The sequence below is a fragment of the Moschus berezovskii genome, chromosome 20 (assembly GCF_049115385.1).
Source record: "Moschus berezovskii isolate FMDL1 chromosome 20, NW_MosBer_1.0, whole genome shotgun sequence".
Lineage (NCBI taxonomy): Eukaryota > Metazoa > Chordata > Mammalia > Artiodactyla > Moschidae > Moschus > Moschus berezovskii.
The window spans coordinates 37,057,677-37,083,985 of NC_142479.1; the positions used below are offsets into that span (position 1 = coordinate 37,057,677).

At 44.0% G+C, this 26,309-nt stretch overlaps 1 protein-coding gene across 1 annotated transcript; it reads right to left on the bottom strand.

Annotated features, from left to right (window-relative positions):
- Positions 1 to 25,950, bottom strand: TEKT1 (tektin 1). The gene is made up of 8 exons (XM_055404108.2): positions 25,468 to 25,950; positions 23,582 to 23,788; positions 21,873 to 22,038; positions 19,429 to 19,557; positions 18,761 to 18,904; positions 16,203 to 16,425; positions 1,123 to 1,319; positions 1 to 334 (listed from the first exon to the last, which is right to left on the bottom strand). Exons 2-8 carry the CDS (start codon positions 23,769 to 23,771, stop codon positions 127 to 129), a joined length of 1,257 nt encoding a protein of 418 aa, XP_055260083.1. The 5' UTR covers positions 23,772 to 23,788; positions 25,468 to 25,950; the 3' UTR covers positions 1 to 126.
- Between the last annotated feature and the right edge of the window lie 359 nt (positions 25,951 to 26,309).

The following is a 26,309-nucleotide window of genomic DNA, read 5'->3' on the forward strand; positions in this document are numbered from 1 at the left end:
AGGCCTGGAACCCAGCCGAGAGTTTTGGGTGGGCTGCGTCGAATTTCTGCCAACCTGGAAGGAGAGTTCCATGCTCCTGTTTTAGGACGTGGTTTAATGAGAAATGGAGTAATCAGAATCCTCTGTTCAGCAGACAGCCTCGGGATGGGAGCCCCCAGCCCACTCCCCGTGGTCATCCCCGTCCCGAGGCGGGATGGACTTTCTCATGGGCATACACAGCACCTCGTCGATGTAGATGGTGTTCTCCTTGATCTGGATCTCCTCCTGCAGGGCCAGCTGCCTGCGATTCAGGCCTTTCAGCTCTACTTGAGCTTGGGCTAGTGTTTCCTTCAATCTAGGAGAAGAGGAAGAATGTGAGGGAACAATGTATGGCTCCATGTCACTGCTTCAGGGGGAAAAGTGTATTCGTCCATTCGGTGCTGGACTCAAATTGATGTGTCTGCTTCCCCTCTTCTCTTTAAGACAGAAATTTCCAATCAGTGGCCCTGGACCAGATTCACAAGGCAGACAAACCTGTGCACTTCTGACATTTAAAACTAGAATTTACCTAAACATCTGGATTTGGACTTTAGAAAAATGTCAACATTGGGTCCGTGCCCCGCATGGCAGGAGTTGGTTGGAGTAGGTTCCTCTAGAAAGGAACCCCTAAACATGATAGATGCTAAAGGCAAAAGTCCTTATGCCCAGCTGGCTTCACCCATGATGACATTGCCTAGCCTTGATCACAGTTCAGGGTTTGTGTGTGTGTCTTCCTGGCTATTTGTGGGCTCTAGAGTGACAGGGCTTTAGGCTCTAGAATGCTCAGGCTCAGTAGTTGAGGTTCATGGGCTTAGTTGCCCTGTAGCATGTGGGATCTTAGCTCCCCGACCAGGGATCGAATCCTTGTCCCCTGCATTGGAAGGCAGATTCTTAGCCATTGGACCACCAGGGAAGTCCTCACAGTCCAGTTTTAAATGGAGCCCCAGTAGCCCTTTGCCTGGGTGGTTAAGTTGCTTCAGTTGTGTCTGACTCTCTCTAGTTGTGTCTGGACTGTAGTCTGTTAGGCTCCTCTGTCCGTGGGATTCTCCAGGCAAGGATACTGGAGTGGGTTGCCATGCCCTCCTCTAGGAGCTCTTTGCTTACCTTGCAACGTTGTGGGTGATCTCACCGACCTCCTTGATCAGCCTGTACTGTGCAATATCTCGACACAGCTCCACGTTAGGCCGGTGTGTCCTGGTCTCCAGGCGTGTGTGAGCCACCTTGGCAGGCCCTTCTTGGTCGAGGATGGCTTTTTCAAGAACCACAATGTTTTTCTCCTGGGAGGCGATCTCTTCCATGACCTTACAAAAAGGGTTAGAGTAGGTGAGGCCAGGCTGAGTTCCTCAAAACTTGACAGCAGACGCTCTTAGGGGGTTAGGAAGAGGGGACCTTGGATTATCTACCCATGCAGGCTGCCTGAATCGGTCTGATCTCTTTTCCCTAGAGCAGTGACTGCTGGTAGGTAAGGTTAACTCACCCTGCCTTAGAATCTCAAGCATGGAATTGATACGGATGGCCACTGTTGCCTCATCTCCTTCTCAAATGTGTGGATTTCCTGGGGAAGGTCCCCAGCAAAGGCTGGAGGCTGCCCATGTATGTACCTTGGTGTGTGTGTGCTAAGTCGCTTCATTTGTGTCTGATTCTTTGCAACCCTATGAACTACAGCCTGCCAGGCACCTCTGTCCATGTGATTCTCCAGGCAAGAATACTGGAGTAGGTTTCTGTGTCCTCTGCCAGGGGATCTTCCCAACCCAGAGACTGAACCTGTGTCTCTTACATATCCTGTACTTTTGTACCATGAAAGCTGCCTCTGCCTGTTTTCTTACCAATCTACCCACTAGGACCAGTTCTGCCCGCTACAGGAGTAAGCAGTTTAATCTGAGTTTTGTTAGTTTCTTTGATGGTGGCTTTGTGCCAACAAAAGATGCCTTCAAGGTACTTGGGTTTTTAGATTAATATTTAACTAGTTTAAGATCTTATTTCTTCCTTATATTTTTCTTTTTGAACTTTGCATGATGGGAATTTCTAAACATACATAAAAGTAGATAGTAAAACGAAACTCATGGACTCATCATCAATTTAAGCAATGATCATTCATTGATATATAGCTTCTTTTGAACCATAGCAGCAGAGTTAAGAAGCCGCAACAGATAGTATACATTATGCTCTCACTGTTTTGCGCTTCTGTCCAGACTGTGAATCCCAAAGACATGGTAATAACTTGACAGCTTTCCAAATGCTACATGTATCACCATACTGTGGCATCTTATTTTGTTTTTTATTATCAGTGCATGCCCATCACATTAAGCCAAGAAAAGTGGGCTTTGTGGGTTGCTCTTGTAAGGCAGAGTGAAGTGTAGGTTTTGTCCATCTATTGGAGAGCAAAGCACTGTTTTTATTATGCAAAGACACTACAACTGTACTGAAAGAAAACACTAAACATCAACGGTACCAGAATAAGCATTCACCACAATATTCCCAACACACAGGAGAGCAAAGATCAGAAAAACTGGAAATGTAAAACAGTATCTCATCGCTGCAGAATTTCTTCACAAAAAGGAAAATGAGACTTCTATCAAAATAAGTTTCTAAGCGGCTCATGTGTTAGCCAAGTAAGGAAAGCCATTTACTTGATGGTGAGGTAATTAGATCACGTTTGATTGCAGCAGCTGAGAAAGAGTGTCCAGGGAATAGAAATTATTTTTAAGACTGTTAGTCTGCAAGGATAGTTGCTCGAAGAGTTATGGACACAAGGAACAACATCTATAGTTAATTAAAAGCACACAAAGCACATGAATTTGGATGGTTTTCTTCTGCTCTTCGTGAGTTGGCAGGTGTTCTGATCCTGTTCAATGTCGTTTATTGAAGGAGTCAATGTGGAGTTTGAAGTAACTAAAGAATTAGCCTCTATGAATGACTGCATGAAATAATTATAGGTGAGGATATTTTCAAAAAGTTAAGAAAACAGGAACTTAGTACAACCTGAAGTGGAATCTACTAAGTGTTAGAGCTGCTGATGATGTGGATACACGTTGAGCACAAAAAGGCTTAGCTGAGCATATTTACAGAGCTCGTGGAAATGTAAGCGTTTTAAGGACTGTGACTGGTTATTCATTAGAAAGGGCTTTGCAGAAGAGATGTGGATCTATCATGTGTTACTGAACCAATAATGTCAACAATGAACCATGAAGTTCACTTGGACTAGCTTCCATGGACTTGACTGTCTTCATTTCTGTGAATTTTTGTCAGAAATAGAAGTTGGTTATCCTCACTTGTCATACTACTCAGCAGTAAAATGGATTAGCAGTGGTGAAATGTTCTTGTGGTTTATTTTAGCTTGGGGCCAAGACTAAAATTTTTCTGAATAAGAACAACCTCTGTTATCAAACATGGAGTGGCTTTGGAAGTTCATTTTTGCGGCACAGTTAAAAATATTTCTAAATGAGTCAACCTAAAATCGCCAGGCAAGACAGCCCTTTCATATACTGGCTGCGATAAAGTCATTTCAACAACTGACATGATTTGCGTCACAAGTAGAATCAAGTTGCTTTATTTGCTTCTTGTGCTGCCAAAAGTTAAAACATGAAGTAAGACCTCCATTCCCCCACACATTTGCCAAAGAAATATTTTTCCAAGTTCTGGAAATTTTTTTTGGATGTCAAAGCAAGTGCAAAGGAAATTTCCATACTTCAAAATTCACTTAACTGTGCAATTAAGAGCTTCTAACTACCCTTCGACTGGGAGTGATTAATCTGATATGTAATGAGGTACTAAAAGGCAAATACTGTACCAGGAGAACAGTTCAACAGGATTCTATAAAGGCCTTCCAAGCAGTGAGCATGTTCAATTAAAATCATATGCTCATAGGTGGCTATGTCTACTTGGCAGTGCCTATCTGAATGAATGGATGCTTTCAAAGATGAAATATACAAAAATCTCATTACAGATCAGCATTAACAGGTGAACCTCTGCAATAGTTTTGGTAGAAAATACTAACTTTGAACCCCAACAAAGTAAATTGTTTTCTTCCCCCCAAAAGAATCAATCCCCTTCTTCTCACCAGAAGACCTGTAAAAACGACACCCAGTTATAATTATTTATACTTTAAATTTTGCCAATAAAGAATTTGTGGAAATTTGTTTTCTTATTATATTAATATCTATGTAATATCCTTGGTCTTGCATCTTGGCCCACAAAAACAAAAATATTTACCCTCTGACACTTTATAGAAATATGTTGCTGACTCATTAAGGTAATTGAAGCCCTGGGTTAGATTAAACATTCTTGTACTAAATTCTGAGTATAGCTGGAGTTAAAATAAGTTTCATTCAATAAGGAAATAATCCTGTCACTGAAGTAAAAATGGGGGCCACCCTACTCTTTAATTTGAAGGTCATCGCCTCAGTTTGTCAGGTCTCTTCGTGACCACGGAGGTTTCTGACCCGACGATAAGCAGGTGGAGACTTCTCTCATAGAGCAGGTCCCTATCTCCAGATGGGGGCAGGGAACCTCACCTGATTTGTTTTAGTCCATCATTCCGGCCTGCCCAGACCATTTTTTTAAAAGCTAGTTATTACTTTTCATTTTTATTTCATTTTCACTGGGCTGTGCCGGATCTTAGTTGTGGCACATAAACTCTTTTTTTTTTTTAATTGGAGGCTAATTATTTTACAATATTATATTGGTTGGTTTTGCCATACATTGACATGAATCCGCTCTGGGTGTACCTGAGTTCCCCCTCCTGAACCCCCCTCCCACCTCCCTCCTCCCCTTATCCTCCCTCTGGGTCATCCCCGCATACCAGCCCCGAGCATCCTGTAACATGCATCGACCCTGAACTTGCGATTCATTTCACATATGATAATATACATGTTTCAATGCCATTCTCCCAAACCATCCCACCCTCACCCTCTCCCACAGACTCCCAAAGACTGTTCTATACATCTGTGTCTCTTTTGCTGTCTCGTATACAGGGTTATCATTTGCATCTTTCTACATTCCATATATATGCGTTAGTATATTGTATTGGTGTTTTTCTTTCTGGCTTACTTCACTCTGTATAATAGGCTCTAGTTTCATCCACCTCATTAGAACTGATTCAAATGCATTGTTTTTAATGGCTGAGTAATACTCCATTGTGTATATCTACCAAAGCTTTCTTATCCATTCATCTGCAGATGGACATCTAGGTTGCTTCCATGTCCTGGCTATTATAAACAGTGCTGCAATGAACATTGGAGTACATGTGTCTCTTTCAATTCTGGTTTCCTCGGTGTGTATGCCCAGGAGTGCGATTGCTGGATCATATGGCAGTTCCATTTCCAGTTTTTTGAGGAATCTCCACACTGTTCTCCATAGTGGCTGTACTAGTTTGCATTCCCACCAACAGTGTAAGAGGGTTCCCTTCTCTCCACACCCTCTCCAGCATTTATTGCATGTAGACTTTTGGATAGCAGCCATTCTGACTGGTGTGAAATGGTATCTCATTGTGGTTTTGATTTGCATTTCTCTGATTATGAGGGATGTTGAGCATTTTTTCATGTGTTTGTTAGCCATCTTTATGTCTTCTTTGGAGAAATGTCTGTTTAGTTCTTTGGCCCATTTTTTGATTGGGTCATTAATTTTTTTGGAATTGAGCTGCAGGAGCTGCTTGTATATTTTGGAGATTAATCCTTTATCAGTTGCTTCATTTGCTATTATTTTCTCCCATTCTGAAGGCTGTCTTTTCACCTTGCTTATAGTTTCCTTTGCTGTGCAGAAGCTTTTGATTTTAATTAGGTCCCATTTGTTTATTTTTGCTTTTATTTCCAATATTCTGGGAGGTGGGTCTTGGAGGATCCTGTTGTGATTTATGTCAGAGAGTGTTTTGCCTACGTTCTCCTCTAGGAGTTCTGGTCTTACATTTAGCTCTCTAATCCATTTTGAGTTTATTTTGGTGTATGGTGTTAGGAAGTGTTCTAGTTTCATTCTTTTACAAGTGGCTGACCAGTTTTCCCAGCACCACTTGTTAAAGAGACTGTCTTTTCTCCATTTTATATTCTTGCCTACTTTGTCAAAGATAAGGTGTCCATAGGTGCGTGGATTTATCTCTGGGCTTTCTATTTTGTTCCATTGATCTATATTTCTGTCTTTATGCCAGTACCATACTGTCTTGATGACTCTGGCTTTGTAGTAGAGCCTGAAGTCCGGCAGGTTGATTCCCCCGGTTCCACTTTTCTTCCTCAAGATTGCTTTGGCTATTCGAGGTTTTTTGTATTTCCATACAGATTGTGAGATTATTTGTTCTAGTTCTGTGAAAAATATCGTTGGTAGCTTGATAGGGATTGCATTGAATGTATAAATTACTTTGGGTAGTATACTCATTTTTACAATATTTATTCTTCCAATCCACAAACACAGTATATTTCTCCATCTATTAGTGTCCTCTTTGATTACTTTCACCAGTGTTTTATAGTTTTCTATGTACAAGTCTTTTGTTTCCTTAGGTAGATATATTCCTAAGTATTTAATTCTTTTCGTTGCAACAGTGAATGGAATAGTTTCCTTAATTTCTCTTTCTATTTTCTCATTATAATTAGTGTATAGGAATGCAAGTGATTTCTGTGTGTTGATTTTATATCCTGCAACTTTACTGTATTCATTGATTAGCTCTAGTAGTTTTCTGGTAGAGTCTTTAGGGTTTTCTGTGTAGAGGATCATGTCATCAGTGAACAGTGAAAGTTTTACTTCTTCTTTTCCAATTTGTATTCCTTTTATGTCTTTTTCTGCTCTGACTGCTGTAGCCAAAACTTCCAGAACTATGTTGAATAGTAGTGGTGAGAGTGGGCACCCTTGTCTTGTTCCTGACTTTAGGGGAAATGCTTTCAGTTTTTCACCATTGAGGATAATGTTTGCTGTGGGTTTGTCATATATAGTTTTTATTATGTTGAGATATGTCCCTTCTATTCCCACTTTCTGGAGGGTTTTTATCATAAATGGATGTTGAAATTTGTCAAAGGCTTTCTCTGCATCTATTGAGATAATCATATGATTTTTATTTTTCAGTTTGTTAATGTGGTGTATTACGTTGATTGATTTGCGGATATTGAAGAATTCTTGCATTCCTGGGATAAAGCCCACTTGGTCATGATGTATGATCTTCTTAATGTGTTGTTGGATTCTGATTGCTAGAATTTTGTTAAGGATTTTTGCATCTATGTTCATCAGTGATATTGGCCTGTAGTTTTCTTTTTTTGTGGGATCTTTACCAGGTTTTGGGATTAGGGTGATGGTGGCCTCATAGAATGAGTTTGGAAGTTTCCCTTCCTCAGAAATTTTCTGGAAGAGTTTGAGTAGAATAGGTGTTAGCTTTTCTCTAAATTTTTGGTAGAATTCAGCTGTGAAGCCGTCTGGACCTGGGCTTTTGTTTGCTGGGAGATTTCTGATTACAGCCTCTAGTTCTGTGCTTGTGATGGGTCTGTTCAGATTTTCTATTTCTTCCTGGTTCAGTTTTGGAAAGTTGTACTTTTCCAGGAATTTGTCCATTTCTTCCAGGTTATTCATTTTATTGCCATATAATTGCTGATAGTATTCTCTAATAATCCTTTGTATTTCTGTGTTGTCGGTTGTGATCTCTCCATTTTCATTTCTAATTTTATTGATTTGGTTCTTCTCCCTTTGTTTCTTGATGAGTCTGGCTAGTGGTTTGTCAATTTTATTTACCTTCTCACAGAACCAGCTTTTGGCTTTGTTGATTTTTGCTATGGTCTCTTTTGTTTCTTTTGCATTTATCTCTGCCCTAATTTTTATGATTTACTTCCTTCTACTAACCCTGGGGTTCTTAATTTCTTCCTTTTCTAGTTTCTTTAGATGTGGAGTTAGGTTATTTAGTTGACTTTTTTCTTGTTTCTTGAGGTGTGCCTGTATTGCTATGAACTTCCCCCTTAGCACTGCTTTTACAGTGTCCCAGAGGTTTTGGGTTGTTGTGTTTTCATTTTCATTCATTTCTATGCATATTTTGATTTCTCTTTTGATTTCTTCTATGATTTGTTCATTATTCAGCAGCGTGTTGTTCAGCTTCCATATGTTGGCATTTTTAATGGTTTTTCTCCCATAATTGAGATCTAATCTTACTACATTGTGGTCAGAAAAGATGCTTGGGATGATTTCAATTTTTTTGAATTTACCAAGGCTAGATTTATGGCCCAGGATGTGATCTATCCTGGAAAAGGTTCCGTGTGCGCTTGAGAAAAAGGTGAAATTCATTGTTTTGGGGTGAAATGTCCTATAGATATCTATTAGGTCCAATTGGTCTATTGTATAATTTAAAGTTTGTGTTTCCTTGTTAATTTTCTGTTTAGTTGATCTATCCATAGATGTAAGTGGGGTATTAAAATCTCCCACTATTATTGCATTGTTGTTAATTTCCCCTTTAATACTTGTTAGTAATTGTCTTACATATTGCGGTGCTTCTATGTTGGGTGCATAAATATTTATAATTGTTATATCTTCTTCTTGGATTGATCCTTTGATCATTATGTAGTTTCCTTCTTTGTCTCTTTTCACAGCCTTTGTTTTAAAGTCTATTTTATCTGATATGAGTATTGCTACTCCTGCTTTCTTTTGGTCTCTATTTGCATGGAATATCTTTTTCCAGCCCTTCACTTTCAGTCTGTATGTGTCCCTCGTTTTGAGGTGGGTCTCTTGTAGACAATATATATGGGGGTCTTGTTTTTGTATCCATTCAGCCAGCCTTTGTCTTTTGGTTCGGGCATTCAACCCATTTATGTTTAAGGTAATTATTGATAAGTATGATCCCATAGCCATTTTCTTTATTGCTTTGGGTTCGAGTTTATACACCCTTTCTGTGTTTCCTGTCTAGAGAAGATCCTTTAGCATTTGTTGGAGAGCTGGTTTGGTGATGCTGAATTCTCTCAGCTTTTGCTTGTCTGTAAAGCTTTTGATTTCTCCTTCATATTTGAGTGAGATCCTTGCTGGGTACAGTAATCTGGGCTGTAGGTTATTTTCTTTCATCACTTTAAGTATGTCTTGCCATTCCCTCCTGGCCTGAAGAGTTTCTGTCGAAAGATCAGCTGTTATCCTTATGGGAATCCCCTTGTATGTTATTTGCTGCTTTTCCCTTGCTGCTTTTAATATTTGTTCTTTGTGTTTGATCTTTGTTAATTTGATTAATATGTGTCTTGGAGTATTTCGCCTTGGGTTTATCCTGTTGGGGACTCTCTGGGTTTCTTGGACTTGGGTGATTATTTCTTTCCCCATTTAGGGAAGTTTTCAACTATTATCTCATGGTCTTTCTTTTTGTCTTCTTCTTCTGGGACTCCTATGATTCGAATGTTGGAGCGTTTAACATTGTCCCAGAGGTCTCTAATATTGTCCTCATTTCTTTTAATTAGTTTTTCTTTTTTCCTCTCTGTTTCATTTATTTCTACAATTCTATCTTCTAGCTCGCTTATCCTGTCTTCTGCCTCTGTTATTCTACTGTTTGTTCCCTCCAGAGTGTTTCTGATCTCATCTATTGCATTATTCATTGTATATTGACTCTTTTTTATTTCCTCTAAGTCCTTATTAAACCTTTCGTCCATCTTCTCAATCCTTTTCTCCAGGTTATTTATCTGTAACTCCATTTTGCTTTCAAGATTTTGAATCATTTTCACCATCAAAATTCGAAATTCTTTATCAGGTAGATTCCCTATATCTTCTTTTGTTTGTGTTGGTGGGCATTTATCTTGTTCCTTTACTTGCTGGGTATTTCTCTGCCTCTTCATCTTGCTTATATTGCTTTGCTTGGGGTGGCCTTTCCCTCTTCTGGCAGTTTGTGGAGTTTCCTCGCTGTGTGTGGGGTTGGACGGGTGACTTGTCAAGGTTCCCTGGTTAGGGAAGCTTGTGTCGGTGTTCTGGTGGGTGGAGCTGGATTTCTTCTCTCTGGAGTGCAATGAAGTGTCCAGTAATGAGTTATGAGATGTCAGTGGGTTTGGAGTGACTTTGGGCAGCCTGTATATTGAAGCTCAGGGCTATTTTCCTGTGTTGCTGGAGAATTTGTGTGGTATGTCTTGCTCTGGAACTTGTTGACCCTTGGGTGGTGCTTGGATTTAGTGTAGGTATGGAGACGTTTGATGAGCTCCTATCGATTAATGTTCCCTGGAGTCAGGAGTTCTCTGGTGTTCTCAGGATTCGGGCTTAAGCCTCTTGCCTCTGGTTTTTGGTCTTATTCTTGGAGTAGTCTCTAGACTTCTCTGTCATTTCCAAGGTGGTTCCCTCTGTTTTAGCTTGTTTGCTGGTCTCTTCAGTGTCTAATTTCCACCCTGATATTAGGGGGCAGGTGGACACTTTTTAAGGCTCAGTTGTTCAGTCCTGTTCTGGGAAGGGAGGAACGCTGCAGACAAATATCTCTGGCATCTGTGGGGAGTGCTCATAGCGTCTCAGCCACACTGGGTTTGCCCCCACTCACAGAGCGTGTGTTGTCCCAGTCTACACTGCACAGGCTCTAGGTTGCTCTGCTGGGAACTGTCCGAGGCCGGTGCTGGGTTGTATGCACTTCCCAGGTCTGAGCAGCTCAAGTTCAGTTTCTCGGGTACTCCACAAAGGCGCAGACTTGGCTGGGTCTGCGTTTTGTGCCTTCCCCGGTCTGAGCAGCTCAGGTGACCAGGTGTTTGGCCAGCGCGGTTGCTGTGACTTATTGCTTCCCCAGTCCTTGCCACTCGGTTTTCTGGGTGTACAACTGGCGCACCTTCTCAGGCTGATATCGACCGGCCTGAGCCCAAGAAGTCTTGATTAGCAACAAGCCTGCCTGCAGTTTGTATCGGATGCCTTTCTGGGGCCGCAGTTGCCCCCTCCGGCTCTGGCTGACCTCCCTGGCTGTCTCAGCATGGGATGGGGGAATGGGCTGACTGCAGCCGTCTCGCTCTGCTCAGTCGTTTGTTCTGTGAGCGGGGCTGGCGGAGTCTTAGGTTAGAGCTTTCCGCCTTTTCGTGGGGAAGCTATCCCAGTCTGCTTTGCTATCCCCAGTTCTCTCAGATTGTTCTCGTGGCATTCAAGCCCAGTCCTCTCTCTAAGCAGTTCAGCCGGCTCCTCCCTGCCCTGCCCCGGCTCGCTAATGGCATATGCAGGCGTCTGCGCTGCTTCTCTGCTGGGAGTTACCGTTTGGTGGGTAATCTGTGGGTTTTAATTCAGTTCAGTTCAGTTCAGTCGCTCAGTCGTGTCCAACTCTTTGCGACCCCATGAACCACAGCACGCCAGGCCTCCCTGTCCATCACCAACTCCCGGAGTTCACCCAAACTCATGTCCATCGAGTCGGTGATGCCATCCAGCCATCTCATTCTCTGCCGTCCCCGTCTCCTCCTACCCCCAATCCCTCCTAGCATCAGAGTCTTTTCCAGTGAGTCAACTCGTCGCATGAGGTGGCCAAAGTATTGGAGTTTCAGCTTTAGCATAAATCCTTCCAATGAACACCCAGGATTGATCTCTTTTAGAATGGACTGGTTGGATTTCCTTGCAGTCCAAGGGACTCTCAAGAGTCTTCTCCAGCACCACAGTTCAAAAGCATCAATTCTTCGGCGATCAACTTTCTTCACAGTCCAACTCTCACATCCATACATGACCACGGGAAAAACCATAGCCTTGACTAGACAGACCTTGGTTGGCAAAGTAATGTCTCTGCCTTTTAATATGCTATCTAGGCTGGTCATAACTTTCCTTCCAAGGAGCAAGCGTCTTTTAATTTCATGGCTGCAATCAGCATCTGAAGTGATTTTGGAGCCCAAAAATATAAAGTCTGACACTGTTCCCACTGTTTCCCCATCTATTTCCCATGAAGTGATGGGACCAGATGCCATGATCTTCGTTTTCTGAATGTTGAGCTTCAAGCCAACCTTTTCACTCTCCTCTTTCACTTTCAAAAGGCCTTTGAGTTTCTCTTCACCTTCTGCCATAAGGGTGGTGTCATCTGCATATCTGAGGTTATTGATATTTCTCCCGGCAATCTTGATTCCAGCTTGTGCTTCTTCCAGCCCAGCGTTCCTCATGATGTACTCTGCATATAAGTTAAATAAGCAGGGTGACAATATACAACCTTGACGTACTCCTTTTTCTATTTGGAACCAGTCTGTTGTTCCATGTCCAGTTCTAACTGTTGCTTCCTGACCTGCATACAGGTTTCTCAAGAGGCAGGTCAGGTGGTCTGGGATTCCCATCTCTTTCAGAATGTTCCACAGTTTATTGTGATCCACACAGTCAAAGGCTTTGGCATAGTCAATGAAGCAGAAATAGATGTTTTTCTGGAACTCTCTTGCTTTCTCCATGATCCAGTGGATGTTGGCAATTTGATCTCTGGTGCCTCTGCCTTTTCCAAAACCTGCTTGAACATCTGGAAGTTCACGATTCACATATTGCTGAAGCCTAGCTTGGAGAATTTTGAGCATGACTTTACTCGCGTGTGAGATGAGTGCAATTGTGCGGTAGTTTGAGCATTCTTTGGCATTCCCTTTCTTTGGGATTGGAATGAAGACTGACCTTTTCCAGTCCTGTGGCCATTGCTGAGTTTTCCAAATTTGCTGGCATATTGAGTGCAGCACTTTCACAGCGTCATCTTTCAGGATTTGAAATAGCTCAATTGGAATTCCATCACCTCCACTAGCTTTGTTCGTAGTGATGCTCTCCAAGGCCCACTTGACTTCACATTCCAAGATGTCTGGTTCCAGGTGAGTGATCACGTCATCGTGGTTATCTTTGTTGTGAAGATCTTTTTTGTACAGTTCTTCTGTGTATTCTTGCCACCTCTTCTTAATATCTTCTGCTTCTGTTAGGTCCATACCATTTCTGTCCTTTATTGAGCCCATCTTCGCATGAAATGTTCCCTTGATATCTTTAATTTTCTTGAAAAGATCTCTTGTTTTTCCTATTCTGTTGTTTTCCTCTATTTCTTTGCATTGATCACTGAGGAAGGCTTTCTTATCTCTCCTAGCTATTCTTTGGAACTCTGCATTCAGATGCTTATATCTTTCCTTTCCTCCTTTGCTTTTCGCTTCTCTTCTTTTCACAGCTATTTGCAAGGCCTCCTCAGACAGCCATCCTGCTTTTTTGCATTTCTTTTCCATGGGGATGGTCTTGGTCCCTGTCTCCTGTACAATGTCACGAACCTCCGTCCAGAGTTCATCAGGCACTCTATCGATTAGATCTAGACCCTCAAATCCATTTCTTACTTCCACTGTATAATCATAAGGGATTTGATTTAGGTCATAGCTGAATGGTCTAGTGGTTTTCCCCACCATCCTCAACTTAAGTCTGAATTTGGCAATAAGGAGTTCATGATCTGAGCCACAGTCAGCTCCTGGTCTTGTTTTTGCTAACTGTATACAGCTTCTCCATCTTTGGCTGCATAGAATATAATCAATCTGATTTCGGTGTTGACCATCTGGTGATGTCCATGTGTAGAGTCTTCTCTTGTGTTGTTGGAAGAGGGTGTTTGCTATGACCAGTGCGTTCTCTTGGCAAAACTCTATTAGCCTTTGCCCTGCTTCATTCCATGCTCCAAGGCCAAATTTGCCTGCTACTCCAGGTGTTTCTTGACTTCCTAGTTTTGCATTCCAGTCCCCTATGATGAAAAGGACATCTTTTTTGGGTGTTAGTTCTAAAAGGTCTTGTAGGTCTTCATAGAACAGTTCAACTTCGGCTTCTTCAGCATTACTGGTTGGGGCATAGACTTGGATTACTGTAATATTGAATGGTTTGCCTTGGAAACGAACAGAAATCATTCTGTCGTTTTTGAGATTGCATCCAAGTACTGCATTTCGGACTCTTTTGTTGACCATGATGGCTACTCCATTTCTTCTAAGGGATTCCTGCCCACAGTAGTAGATATGATGGTCACCTGAGTTAAATTCACCCATTCCAGTCCATTTTAGTTCACTGATTCCTAGAATGTCGACGTTCACTCTTGCCATCTCCTGTTTGACCACTTCCAATTTGCCTTGAGTCATGGACCTAACATTCTGGGTTCCTATGCAATATTGCTCTTTACAGCATCGGACCTTGCTTCTATCACCAGTCACATTCACAACTCGGTATTTGTTTTGCTTTGTCTCCATCCCTTCATTCTTTCTGGATTTATTTCTCCACTGATCTCCAGTAGCATATTGGGCAACTACCGACCTAGGGAATTCCTCATTCAGTATCCTACCATTTTGCCTTTTGATACTGATGCGAGAGACGCTGGCTCCGGCGGCGCAGACGCGAGAGATGCCGGCTCTGCACAACCAACCACGCACAGAAGCGTGGCCGAGGAGCAGCTACCCCACGCCCAAGGTCAGGGTGGTGGCCAAGAGGAGCTGTCCCACGTCCAAGAGGCGGTGGCTGTGTGGGCACAGGGGGGCCGAGAGGAGCTACTCCACCTTCAAGGTCAGGAGGGGCGGCCTTGAGGAGACACCCCTTGTCCAAGGTAAGGTACAGCGGCTGCGCTTTCTTAGAGCAGATGTGAAGAGATACTCCATGACCAAGGTAAGTGAAACCCAAATAAGACGGTAGGTATTGGGAGGGGGTATTAGAGGGCAGACACACTGAAATCATAATCACAAAAACTAGTTGATATGATCATATGGACCACAGCCCTGTCTAACTCAATGAAACTAAGCCATGCCGTGTGGGGCCACCCAAGACGGAAGGGTCATGGTGGAGAGGCTTGACGGAATGTGGTCCACTGGAGAAGGGAATGGCAAACCACTTCAGTATACTTGCCTTGAGAACCCCATGAACAGTATCAAAAGGGTTTTAATTATTTCTTTCTTTTTCCTCCCAGTTACGTGGCCCTCTGAGGTTCCAAGGCTCACCATAGATTCGCCAGTGAGAGTGTTTCCTGGTGTTTGGAAACTTCTCTCTTTTTAAAGCCTCCCTTCCTGGGACGGAGCTCCGTCCTTACCTCTTTTGTCTCTCTTTCTATCTTTTACGTTTTTTCCTACCTCCTTTCAATGGGCTGCTTTTCTGGGTGCCTGATGTCCTCTGCCAGCATTCAGAAGTTGTTTTGTGGAGTTTACTCTGCGTTCAAATGTTCTTTTGATGAATTTGTGGGGGAGAGAGTGGTCTCGCCGTCCTATTCCTCCACCATCTTGTTCCTTCTTCCACATAAACTCTTAATTGCAGCAGCATCTAGTTCATTGACCAGAGATGGAACCCGGGCCCTCTGCACTGGGAGTGCAGAGTCTTAGCCATTGGACCACCAGGGAAGTCCCAGGTGCTCATTTTAGATGAGGCTTCCAAGGCCTCAGCCCCCACAGCCCCCAGCTCCTGCAGGGATCTCCTCTGGTAGGACGGAGCTTCTCACAGGCCTCTGCAAAGACCCACCTCTTGCCTTTTTTCTTATAGTGGATCCTTCCAAACTCTGCCTTCCTATCTCAGATCCATCTTTTGAGGCCTGGACTAAGTTCTTACTCCACCAGGAAGCCTCTTGACTATATTTGGCTATGTTTATCATCGTTACTATTATTGTTGTTACTATTATTAGTAGCAGCAGCCAATTTTTTTAAAAATTACATTTATTTTTGTTTATTTTGCTGCACCAGGTCTTAATTGTTACGTGTGGGATTTGGTTTCCCTGACCAGGGATTGAACCTGCATCCCCTACTTTGGGAGCACAGAGTCTTAGCCACTGGACCGCCACAGAAGTCCCAGCAGCGTAAAGAACTCGCCTACCAGTGCAGGTGACATTAGAGACGCGGGTTTGATCCTTGGGTCTGGAAGATCCCCTGGAGGAGGGCATGGCAACCCACTCAGGTATTCTTGCCTGGAGAATCCCATGGACAGAGGAGCCTAGCGGGCTACAGTCCTTGGGGTTGCAAAGAGTCGGACATGACTGAGCGACTTACACACGCGCACGCGCGTGCGCGCCCACACACACACACACGTGCATGCGCACACAGAACTTCAGAGTCATAAAGAATGTCTAAGAGCATACAGTGCATCTCTGTGCTCCACAAAGGAGGAACTAAGGCCTGAAGCAGGGAGATAGCCTGTTCTTTGCAACAATGAGTGGCAAAGGAGGCCCAGAGCAGCGCCAAGACCCTTTCTAGTCTTCCAAAGTCCAAAGCCTGCTGCTAAGACGGAGAGAGGTGAATGACACTTACTCCTTAGCGCCCTACCTGGTTTCCAGAGTGAAACCTTCTGAATGAGTCCATCCGTAGTCCCTCCAGGAAGCTCACCTTATCCAGATGAAGAGCCAGTTTGTCCCTGGCGCCCTTGGTCTCCTCCAGCCCATTCTTGAAGGCGGTGTCCACCACATCACACTGCCTGCGCAGGTCATTGGCCGTCTGGGACAGGATTCGGTCCACCAGGGCCTTCAGTGTCAGGGAGTTGTTCCTCTGCTTGTCAGCCTTCTCCACATTGGTGTTGGAGAAGTCTAGCCAGTCTTCTAGACTCACGGAGCTGAAATGGGACCCACACACTCATTCATAGCATATCTGGACTTGGCATGGGGGTGTGGGAGGGAGGACAAGTGACTGGAAACCAGTGGAAAGTTAGGCCTCCCTCCACCAATGGAAGCACCTAGAACATTTCCCCATCTCCAGGCAGAGTGAACACTGGTCTGTCAGTGGCAATGGGTGCCACTCTAGGGAAATCTACTTACTCTCTGCCAGGCACTGGGCTGGCACTTTACAGACACTCTCTTATTCAATCCTCATGCTGGCCTAGTGAGGTGGCTTTCATACCCCCAATTGAAAGATGTGGAAAACAGAGGCTAATAAAGATGGAGTAACCTGGTCAACATCACACAGGTAGGGACAATGTAAGTATCAAAATAAATTATAGTAGTCACAGATTATAATGTGAGTGTGTGTTCAGTTGCTAAATTGTGTCCAACTCTTTGGGACCCCATGGATTGTAGCCTGCCAGGCTGCTCTGTCCATGTGATTTTTCCCAGGCAAGAATACCGGAGAGGCTTGCCATTTCCTTTTCCAGGGGACCTTCCCAGACCAGGGATCGAACCCATTATCCTGCATTGGTAGGCAGATTCTTTACCACTGAGCTACCTGGGAAGCCCACAGATTATCATACACTGAAAAAAGTAGGATAATCATGAGTGTATACTGAAATGCTATAAATAAAAGAATTGCTAGTTTGACAAGGAACTGCTTTATATAGCACTGAGGAATCTCAAAATACTGTTGATTGGGAGATTCAACATTATGGAATGTTGTATATTTTGTCATATACTATATATATACTACATATATGACAAAATATACAACATTCAAAATTTAAGTATATGATGCTATTTAATAAATTCTGAAGCAGGCAGAACAAACCTATTAGAAGTTGGGAATGTGGCTCTTTTCGGGGGAGGAGAGAGGGGGCATTGATCAAGACGGGGTGGGGTGGAGGCTTTGGTGTTGGTGGTAACGTTTTATTTCTTGGTCTGGTTGGTGGTTATGTGGAGACTGTTTGGCATCTGGGATGGTCCCTGATGACCCGCTATGTCTCCTGGTGTTCACACCTTTGTAAGTGCCTTCCCCTTGAGTTGTGTGATGAACTCATTGACTCATTTCTCATGAATAGATGTGACGAGAGGTCATGTCTGAGATGAGGTTGAAAGAAGGAAGACTATGGCTTCTCTCTTGGATGCCTTCTCTCTTTTGCTTCCTCTTAGATCAGCTGCCATGTCGAGCCTTCAGATGAGACCGCAGTCCCAGTTGACAGGCTGACTACAACCTGAAGAGAGGTGAGCCAGAGGTGCCCAGCTGAGTGATGCCTGGGCTCCTGACCCACAGAAGCTGGGAGATAACACGCTTGTTGTTTTAAAGCTGCTAAGTTTGGGGGTAACTTGGTAATAGCAAAAGATAACTAAAATGATGATAATTCATTAAACCGTTGATTATTATTTGTGCAATTTTCTTTCTTTTCTATTTTTTTTTCTATTGTTATTGTTTCTATTGTTTTCTTTTCTATTGTTGTTTTGGTTTGTGGGATCTTAGTTCCCGAAAGAGAGGTTGAACCTGGACCCCCGGGTAGTGAAAGCACAGAGTTCCAATCACTGGACCAGGAAACTCCTATGCAGTTTTCTATATGTATGATTTACTTTAAAAAAGGAATTCCTGTGCAGCTTTCTGTATGTATGTTTTACTTTAAAAAGAATGTTTTAAAAATTAGAATGAGTTAGGTCTGTGATGTAATATTACTTGAAAAATGTAAATCAGATGTTTTAGAAAAGGTAAAGAGGATAATCTCATTTTTATAACAAAACTATTTGTGTACATGAGTGTATATGTATGTTTGTATGAACATACAGGAAACACTGGCTATCTCAGGGAAACTATTAACTTGCTCTTTATACGTTTTCAAATTCTTCTGCTTGTTTAAAAAGGAAATAAGTAAATGAATAAATTTGAGAGGTTTTAAGATTTTATTTCAGGGACTTCCCTGGTAGTCCAGTGATTAAGACTCCATGTTTCCACTGCAGGGGGCACGGGTTCCAGCCCTGATTGGGGAACTAAAATCCTGCACCCCACAAAGTACAGCCAAAAAATATATTTTTTTTACATCAGACTTTCTTAAAGTGGGGCCTAGCCTGGAGGACTGAGGAACCACTGGGCCCTGTAGGGTAGTCACTGCTCAGCGCCTGCCTTTGCCTAAAACCTGCCTCTTCCCAGCTCCCAGCCTATCAGGATGATGTCCGAGGTCCTGTTGGCCTCTCCAAGAAGCACTGGGACATCACATAGTGGGGAGGAGGACAGCGTGGCCAGGCCAGGAGGAACTCACTCACTTTGGTTCAACCCTCACGACGTTCTCAGAATACTTGATGTTTGGTGAGTTGTTGTTGAGTGAGAAGCAGATATCATCAATGGTTATGGCTGTAAACTTGTCCCTCAAATCCTTCTCAAGATTGTACTTGGCAGAGCGGTTTAACCTGAAGGGAGAAGGTAAACTGGGTTTCCTCTCGAATGCCCAAGTGGCACCTACGTCAGGTTCTTGGGAGACCCTGGAAAATGAAGCTAGTCTAGTGCAACACAGCGGCACTTCCTCCCACCCTCTCATCCACTCAACACACACACACGCACACACCCCATTAACGCTTGGTGACCAATTAACGTATCCAGGCCTGGACTTCGAAATCCTCCTTTCAACTGTGGCCTTTTCTGACATCATCACTGTGGCATCCTGTTTGTGAGAGGTCAGCCCTGGCAGGAAATGGCTCCAGTGTCCTCCAGTTTCTAAGCAGGGGTGAAATTCTGCTGCAACCCAGCCCACCACCAGAGAGCAAATGTCAGGCATGAGAGGTTGTCCAGGTCTCATTCTGAGTGTTCCCTGGCCACCTTGGGGCATGGAGAGTGCTTGTAGGATATTAAACCCCATTCTTCCTGTGCCAGGGAGCAGGGTCTTGCTGGGCACAGCTTCTTCTAGATACGCCCAGTGGAGATGCGGGGGCAGTACCTGATTTGCTCACATGTCTCCTCCAGGGTGCGGGTCAGCAGGGTCATTACTCCCCGGATGATCTCATCTTCCTTGATTAGCTCCTGTTCCACCTCATCATGGACCAGGTCAATGCCAACCCGCTTCTCCCTGGCCGGGAGAAAAGTGGACGGTCATCACACGCGCAGAGAGAGACAACTCAAAACTTGCTGACTTTTAAAACTATCAAGACAACTGCACCCAATCCATCTGGAAGATGTGACAGGGGATGTACATTGAAAGTGAAAGTGTTAGTCACTTAGATGTGTCTAACTCTTTGTGACCCCATAGACTGTAGCCCGCCATGGGATTCCCAGGTAAGCATACTGGAATGGATAGCCATTCCCTTCTCCAGGGGAATCTTCCCAACTCAGGGATTGAACCTGGGTTTCCTGCATTGCAGGCAGATTGTTTACCATCTGAGCTACTGGGATATGCATTAGTTGGTATCTATTTGACTTCAAAATATCCAAAACACAAGGAAGAAAAATGAATCAGTGATTGGTCACTTGGTCTGAAAAATGCCAGCTGGACTTTTTTGCCTCAATTTCGCCATCAATTCAGAAGGCTTTTCCTTCTTACCTATTTATTGGAAAGACTGTCTTTTGATTTAGAACTTTAAAGACATATGTTTTCTTCCTTGAGCCCAAGGAAGGGTTTTTAACAAGGGTTGACTTTCAAAAGATGCTTTATAATAATAGTAATAATAATAATGTCAAAATTAGTAGTACTCCACCACTGAGCACTTACCATGAGACACGCACTGTACTGAGCTTTTCATGTGAAAATTCATTCTCATATAACCTTTCAATTACAGGTGAGGAAACTGAGTTTCAGAGAGGTTACAGATCCTGTGTCACAGAACTGGGCATTACACATGCTTTTACCCACTTCCTCCCAAAATTGATTGGTCACTATCTGATAGTTTGTTCTTTTCCACCTGCCTGATAGTGCTTGTGAGGAAGGCTCCATCACTCACCAGCTGTGTGGGTTCAGGCACATTGTATAATTTATCTCTGCCTTGGTTTCTTCTTCTGTGAAATGGGTATAACTATCAGTATTTCTTAGGGTTGTGGCAAGGAACAAAAGAAAGCATTTCATTTTCATGTGAAAGCAGACAGCATGGGACCTGGCACAGAGTAGCATGTACTCAATCCACTTAGCAACATCTACATCCTAATCACCCTTAGGTGTGGACTTCAGCCAACTGGATGTTGGCTTCTTTGAGCACCTGTTACTTTCCTTTACTTTACCAGCTCTCTAACTCTTGTTGCGTTGCTGCCTGGTTGCTGCAGAGGGTCCTGGTGAAGCTCACTGAGGCAGCAGGGCTTTCTGAGGAGAGGGAACAGAGTGGACAGAGCCACGGTGCAAGTAGCTCAACGCCCCAAGTGCATCTCACTGTCGGGGATGAGATGCAGGACTGGATGGAGGGCTCACTGGGGGCCCAACCATGATGGACCTTGTTTTTGAAGCTAAGAAGTTTGAACTTGATCTTGAAGGTGTTAGGGCATAGGGTGGTAATGAAGGGATTTTAAAGCCGGGCAGTGACCTGGAAAGATCTGCATTGGGGAAAGTTCACATAATACCCCGTGTAGACGATGCACTCGATTGGAGGGGGCTACGCTGGCAGCAACAAGACTTGTTAGGGTGCTCCAGAAGATTTATGGGGATCAGGTCTGTGAATCAGAATCACCCCAAAGCAGAAAGAAGCATCCTGCTCGTAGTACTTACATGAGGGAAATTATAGTAAAAAGGTACATTAGCACAGTGCTCTCTGGATTATGAAGTGCTTCCATGTGCCCTGTGTATGGGAGCAGGCTTGTCCTCTAGCAATTGTGTCTACTTTGTCTGCCCAAAATAAAGACCACCATTTCCCAGTTTCTATTGGTGTGGCCAGGCGACTAAGTTCTGGTCAATGAGATGCAAGTAGAAAAGGTGCATGCTAAACCCTAATTATTCCTACTTGTTGGAATGTAGACATAATGACTGGCACTCTAGCTGCCATTCTGAATCATGAGGTAACCTTGGGAGTGAAAACCAAGCACAGGGAGCAACAAGATAGTGGAGCAACAAGATTAAAAAGGCCTGGAAGCCTGACACTGTGGCATACTATGCCAACCCTGAACTAGCTCCAGATTCCTTAAATGTGAGAGGAAAAAGTTCAATGTTATTTTGCCCCTTTCTGATTATCCACAGCCAAACCTAGTCCTAACTTATACTGAAGTTAGTTAAGAGCAGAGTTTAGACATGAACAAAGTCCAGTGCTCCTTCTGCTGCCCAGCACCATGAGTATGCTGAGATAATTTCAGGCTCTAAAAGAACACATGATTATTTGTTTCATTCTAACCCACCACCAAGCACAGTCAGTTTTTACTACTCAGCATTTCATTTCCCAGAAGATTCATTGGAGGAACCATCCCTCCTACCTGTATTCCAAGCATTTCTCTGTGATGCGCAAGGGCTCTTTAAAGCTCTCAAGGGCTTTCTCCAATCTGGTCTGATAGAGGAGTAGATCTTCAGTTGCATACACCAGCTGCTCGAGTTTGTCATCTAACTCCTTCTTCCAGAACCTGACTTCCTCAAGTCTCTGTTCTGAAGCACACAGAGAAGTCACTCCAGGATGAATCCATTCCAAGTGCAGTCAACTCTAAGATTAGAAACTTGAAGACTATTGTGAAACTACCGAGATACTTTCTTTCCTTCTCAGAATGGTGCTACTTGGGGTATCTACACATATTTGTGTTTATTAGAATGGAAGGAAGGAAGGGAGGGAGGGAGGGAGGAAGGAAGGAAGGAAAAAGAACATATTTCTTCTTATATTCAACATCAAAGTAATCTAAAGATCATTCTATACTCATTGACTCTAATTCCTCAAGGTGCCTGTTTTAAATAATTTTTAATTTTGTCAAAGACACAAAAGTATATGGTTTGAAAAGTCCCTGGGCACCACTTTGAAACTGTGTTCATAGGAATGGGATTGTCAAGAGAGCATTACTCTTTCTTTAAGACTCAGCTTAGGACTTCCCTGCTGGTCCAGTGGTAAAGAATCTGCCCCCCAATGCAGGGGACATGAGTTCGATCCCTGGTCTGGGAAGATTCCATATGCTTTGGAGCAACTAAGCCCATGTGCCACAACTACTGAGCCTGCACTCTAGAGCCTGGGCTCCACAACAAGAGAAGCCATCATAATGAGAAGTCTGCACATCACAATGAAGAGTTGCCCCTACTCACTGCAACTAGAGAAAGCTAGAGCATAGCAATGAAGACCCAGCAAAGCCAAAAATAAAAAATATTTTTAGAAAAGACTCAGCACAAATATTCCTCTTTAGGATGTCTTTTCCAACTCTCCAGTGTCTATTCCACCTTCACTTCTGTACCCCTTCCCATAGCACCTATCTAGTTATATTCTGATTAACAATTTTTGTATCTTTCTCCTCCTCAATCTGAGAGCCCCTTAATAACAGAGGCTCTGATATCCCTGTGATATATCCACAGTGCTTCGTCCATGGATGCTCTTAGATGCTCAACAGATATATATCAAAGCAATAAAAGAATGACTGATGGATGACTGCAAATCAGACTGGGTTACCATGTCTCTTGTTGTTCAGTTGATCAGTCGTGTCTGACTCTTTGAGACCCTGTGGACTGCAGCACGCCAGGTTTTCCCTGTCCATCACCATCTCCTGGAGTTTGCTCAAACTCGTGTCCATCGAGTCGGTGATGCCATCCAGCCATCTCATTCTCTGTCGTCCCCGTCTCCTCCCACCCCCAATCCCTCCCAGCATCAGAGTCTTTTCCAGTGAGTCAACTCGTCGCATGAGGTGGCCAAAGTATTGGAGTTTCAGCTTTAGCCTCAATCCTTCCAATGAACACCCAGGACTAATCTCCTTTAGGATTGACTGGTTTGATCTCCTTGCAGTCCAAGGGAGTCTCAAGAGTCTTCTCCAACACCACAGTTCAAAAGCATCAAAAGCATGTCTCTTAGGGCAATGAACTTAAAGACAGAATCTGGAGAATACATGTTTCTCTCTAATATTTCAAGCTAATACACTGCCACTCCTGAATAAGAAATGCTAATGACAATACAGTATCATGCAAACATGTTTACAAACATAGCAAGTGTATTATATCTTACCTAGTTTCTTATTCACATCACTTTGAGATTTTCTTGTGGTCTTTTCAATTTCATCCACAAGTCTCTGGCTTTCTGCTACCAGGCGTTCAGACCGGGACCTTTGGGCTTCGGCTCTGTGGTACTGGTTTTTGTTAGCAATTTGCCACTCTGCACGCAAGAACTTGGGTGGCTGTTGTAGTAGTTTGGCCATTTGAAGTTTCCAAAGTCCTGCTCAAAAGCAGATTTTTTTTTTTTTAGATTTACTGAAAGCAAGTTGTCTTGTCTTTAATGTCAGTTTTTATTAAAGTGTGACATTCGTACTAAAGAGTGCACAAACCATAGTCTGTACACAAAATGAAAAACTCAGTATATCCAGCACCCAGATCAAGAAATAAACATTACCAGCACCTCATGCCTCGTTCTGGCCACTATTCTTCACCCCAGCCCCACACAGTAACCACTATTCCAGTTTTTAACACTATACATTAGTTTTGATATTTTTGAACTGAATATAGAATCCCTAAGTACTCCTTTTCCCTATACACTCTTTTATCTGACTTAACACACAGCATTATGTTTGCAAGATTTATCAGGATTGTTCATATAGTTGTAGTTTGTTCATTCTCATTGCTGTGTAGTATACCATTATACCACAATTTCTCTCTCTCTCTTTTTTTTTTTTTTACTGTTTATGGATATTTGAGTTTTCAGTTTGGGGTTATTATGAGAATGCTATGAATATTCGCATTTAGAGAGAATGTATATTTTGGTGAACACATGCATGCATTTTTAGAACTCATTTGAATGGCTAGGTCATAGGGCAGTGTTCTATTTTAGTCGATGTTGCCTAACAGATGAATCCAGGTGTGTTTTCTAAAGACAAAAAGAGCAAATGTGATATCTGTAAACTGACAACTGGGTACTGAGCCTATTCAGCAGATAACAGAAACAAAAGTTTCTCAGGACAAAGAACAGGAGAGAACAAGAAGAGGAACCCATGAAGAGGTAGCAGGCAGAGGCCAGCAGCAACAGAAAGACGAACATGTCTCTTTCTCCTCTGCACACAGCAGGCCTCTCTGATGGCTCAGATGATAAAGAATCCACCTGCAGTGCAGGAGACCTCGGTTCGATCTCTGGGTTGGGAAGATCTTCTGGAGAAGGGAATGGCAACCCACTCCAGTATTCCTGCCTGGAGAATCCCATGGACAGAAAAGCCTGGCAGGCTACAGTCCATGGGGTTGCAAAGAGTCGGACACGACTGAGTGACTAACAGACACACACATCCATCTGCACATAGCTCTGACTATGAGACCTGTCTTCCTCAGACAGGGCTGAAATTTGCCCCCACCCACGTGCATGTGTGCTAAATTGCGACTCTATGGACTGTAGCCCACCAGGCTCCTCTGTCCATGGGATCCTCCAGGCAAGAATACTGGAGTGGGTTGCACGCTGTCCTCCAGGGGATCTTCCCAACCCAGGGATTGAACCCTCGATCTTATGTCTTCTCCATTGGCAGGTGGGTTCTTCACCACTAGTGCCACCTGGGAAGCCACATCCTCACCCCAAACATATGAGTGCCTGTCCTTAAAGGCTTCTGAATCTCTGAAGGTTGAAACTGAAGTCAGATCTTGACCAGGCTGAGTCTCAGGCCTCGGGCCCCCTCTGACAACATAGGTCTCCTAATCCAGTCCATCCAGTGGCCTCTGCCAATTCTGTCTGAGTGTGGGGCTCAACATTTAACCCCAGATTTCTGGATAAGTCTGAGCAGCTCCCAGAGAAATTGAAACTAGGGCTAAATGAGGTCGAAATTAAACCTAAATTTTGGCTGATTCCAATGGGCACAAGGCATTGGATAGGTCTGTGGACTGCAGTTAAGAGTTGGTGGGGTGGGGCCGAGGCTTACTTACCTCAGCGCCAGGAAGAATTACTTCACAACTTGGGGATGGGAGCCTCTTTACTCCAGCGGGAGCTTTGGGCCTTTGCAGAAATGGGACGTAAACAGCGCAGCCTCTATGGCAACCGGTAACGTGTTACCAGGGCAAAGGGGGGTGGGGTCTGCTGCGAAGCTGCGTTTTCTCCGGAAGGCTTTGCGCAGGCGCGAGTGTTGTCTTTTCGTCTGCGCTAGGAAGTTGGCGATGTGCCTTGGGAGGGCTCAGGCCAGATACATATCTCAATCTACCGCGAAGATGCGGGACACCAAGCTGGGATTCAGGAGGCCTGCGGCTGGTCCTGCTGCGGGCTGGGCCACCTCGGGCCGCACAGCACTCACTGGGTCTCGGACTTCTCAGATGTACCGCGAAGTTGGGCTGGACGAGGCCTCCAGGCCCTCGCAGCCGCAGGCTGGCCTGGGGCCACTTAAACCACAAACCCGACGCTGCATGGAGTTAGCGGGGAGAGATTCCTGGGGTTGCCGCGGCCGCGGGGGTTGGGCGTGGGGGTTAAGAGGAGGAGGGATGGGAGGAGGGATGAGGAGGGGCACCCCGGCCGGTCCCTCAGCCTCTGGTCGGTGGCGGTGGCCATACCGAGGGCTAGGAGTCAGGAGTGGTTTCTCTATCTAGAAAATGAGTGGCTTGGAACTGCCGAACTAGAGTACAGCGTTCGGAATATGTTCTTTATGACCGTAGTGCTGGTAGAGCACCCCAAGGGTTGGAGGAGGGGATTAAAAAAAAAACCCCGAGACCCTCACGGAAGAACTGATCCTTGCAGTTGAGGCCAGCCAGCTGGACTCTGCTCTGCTGGTTCTGCCCTC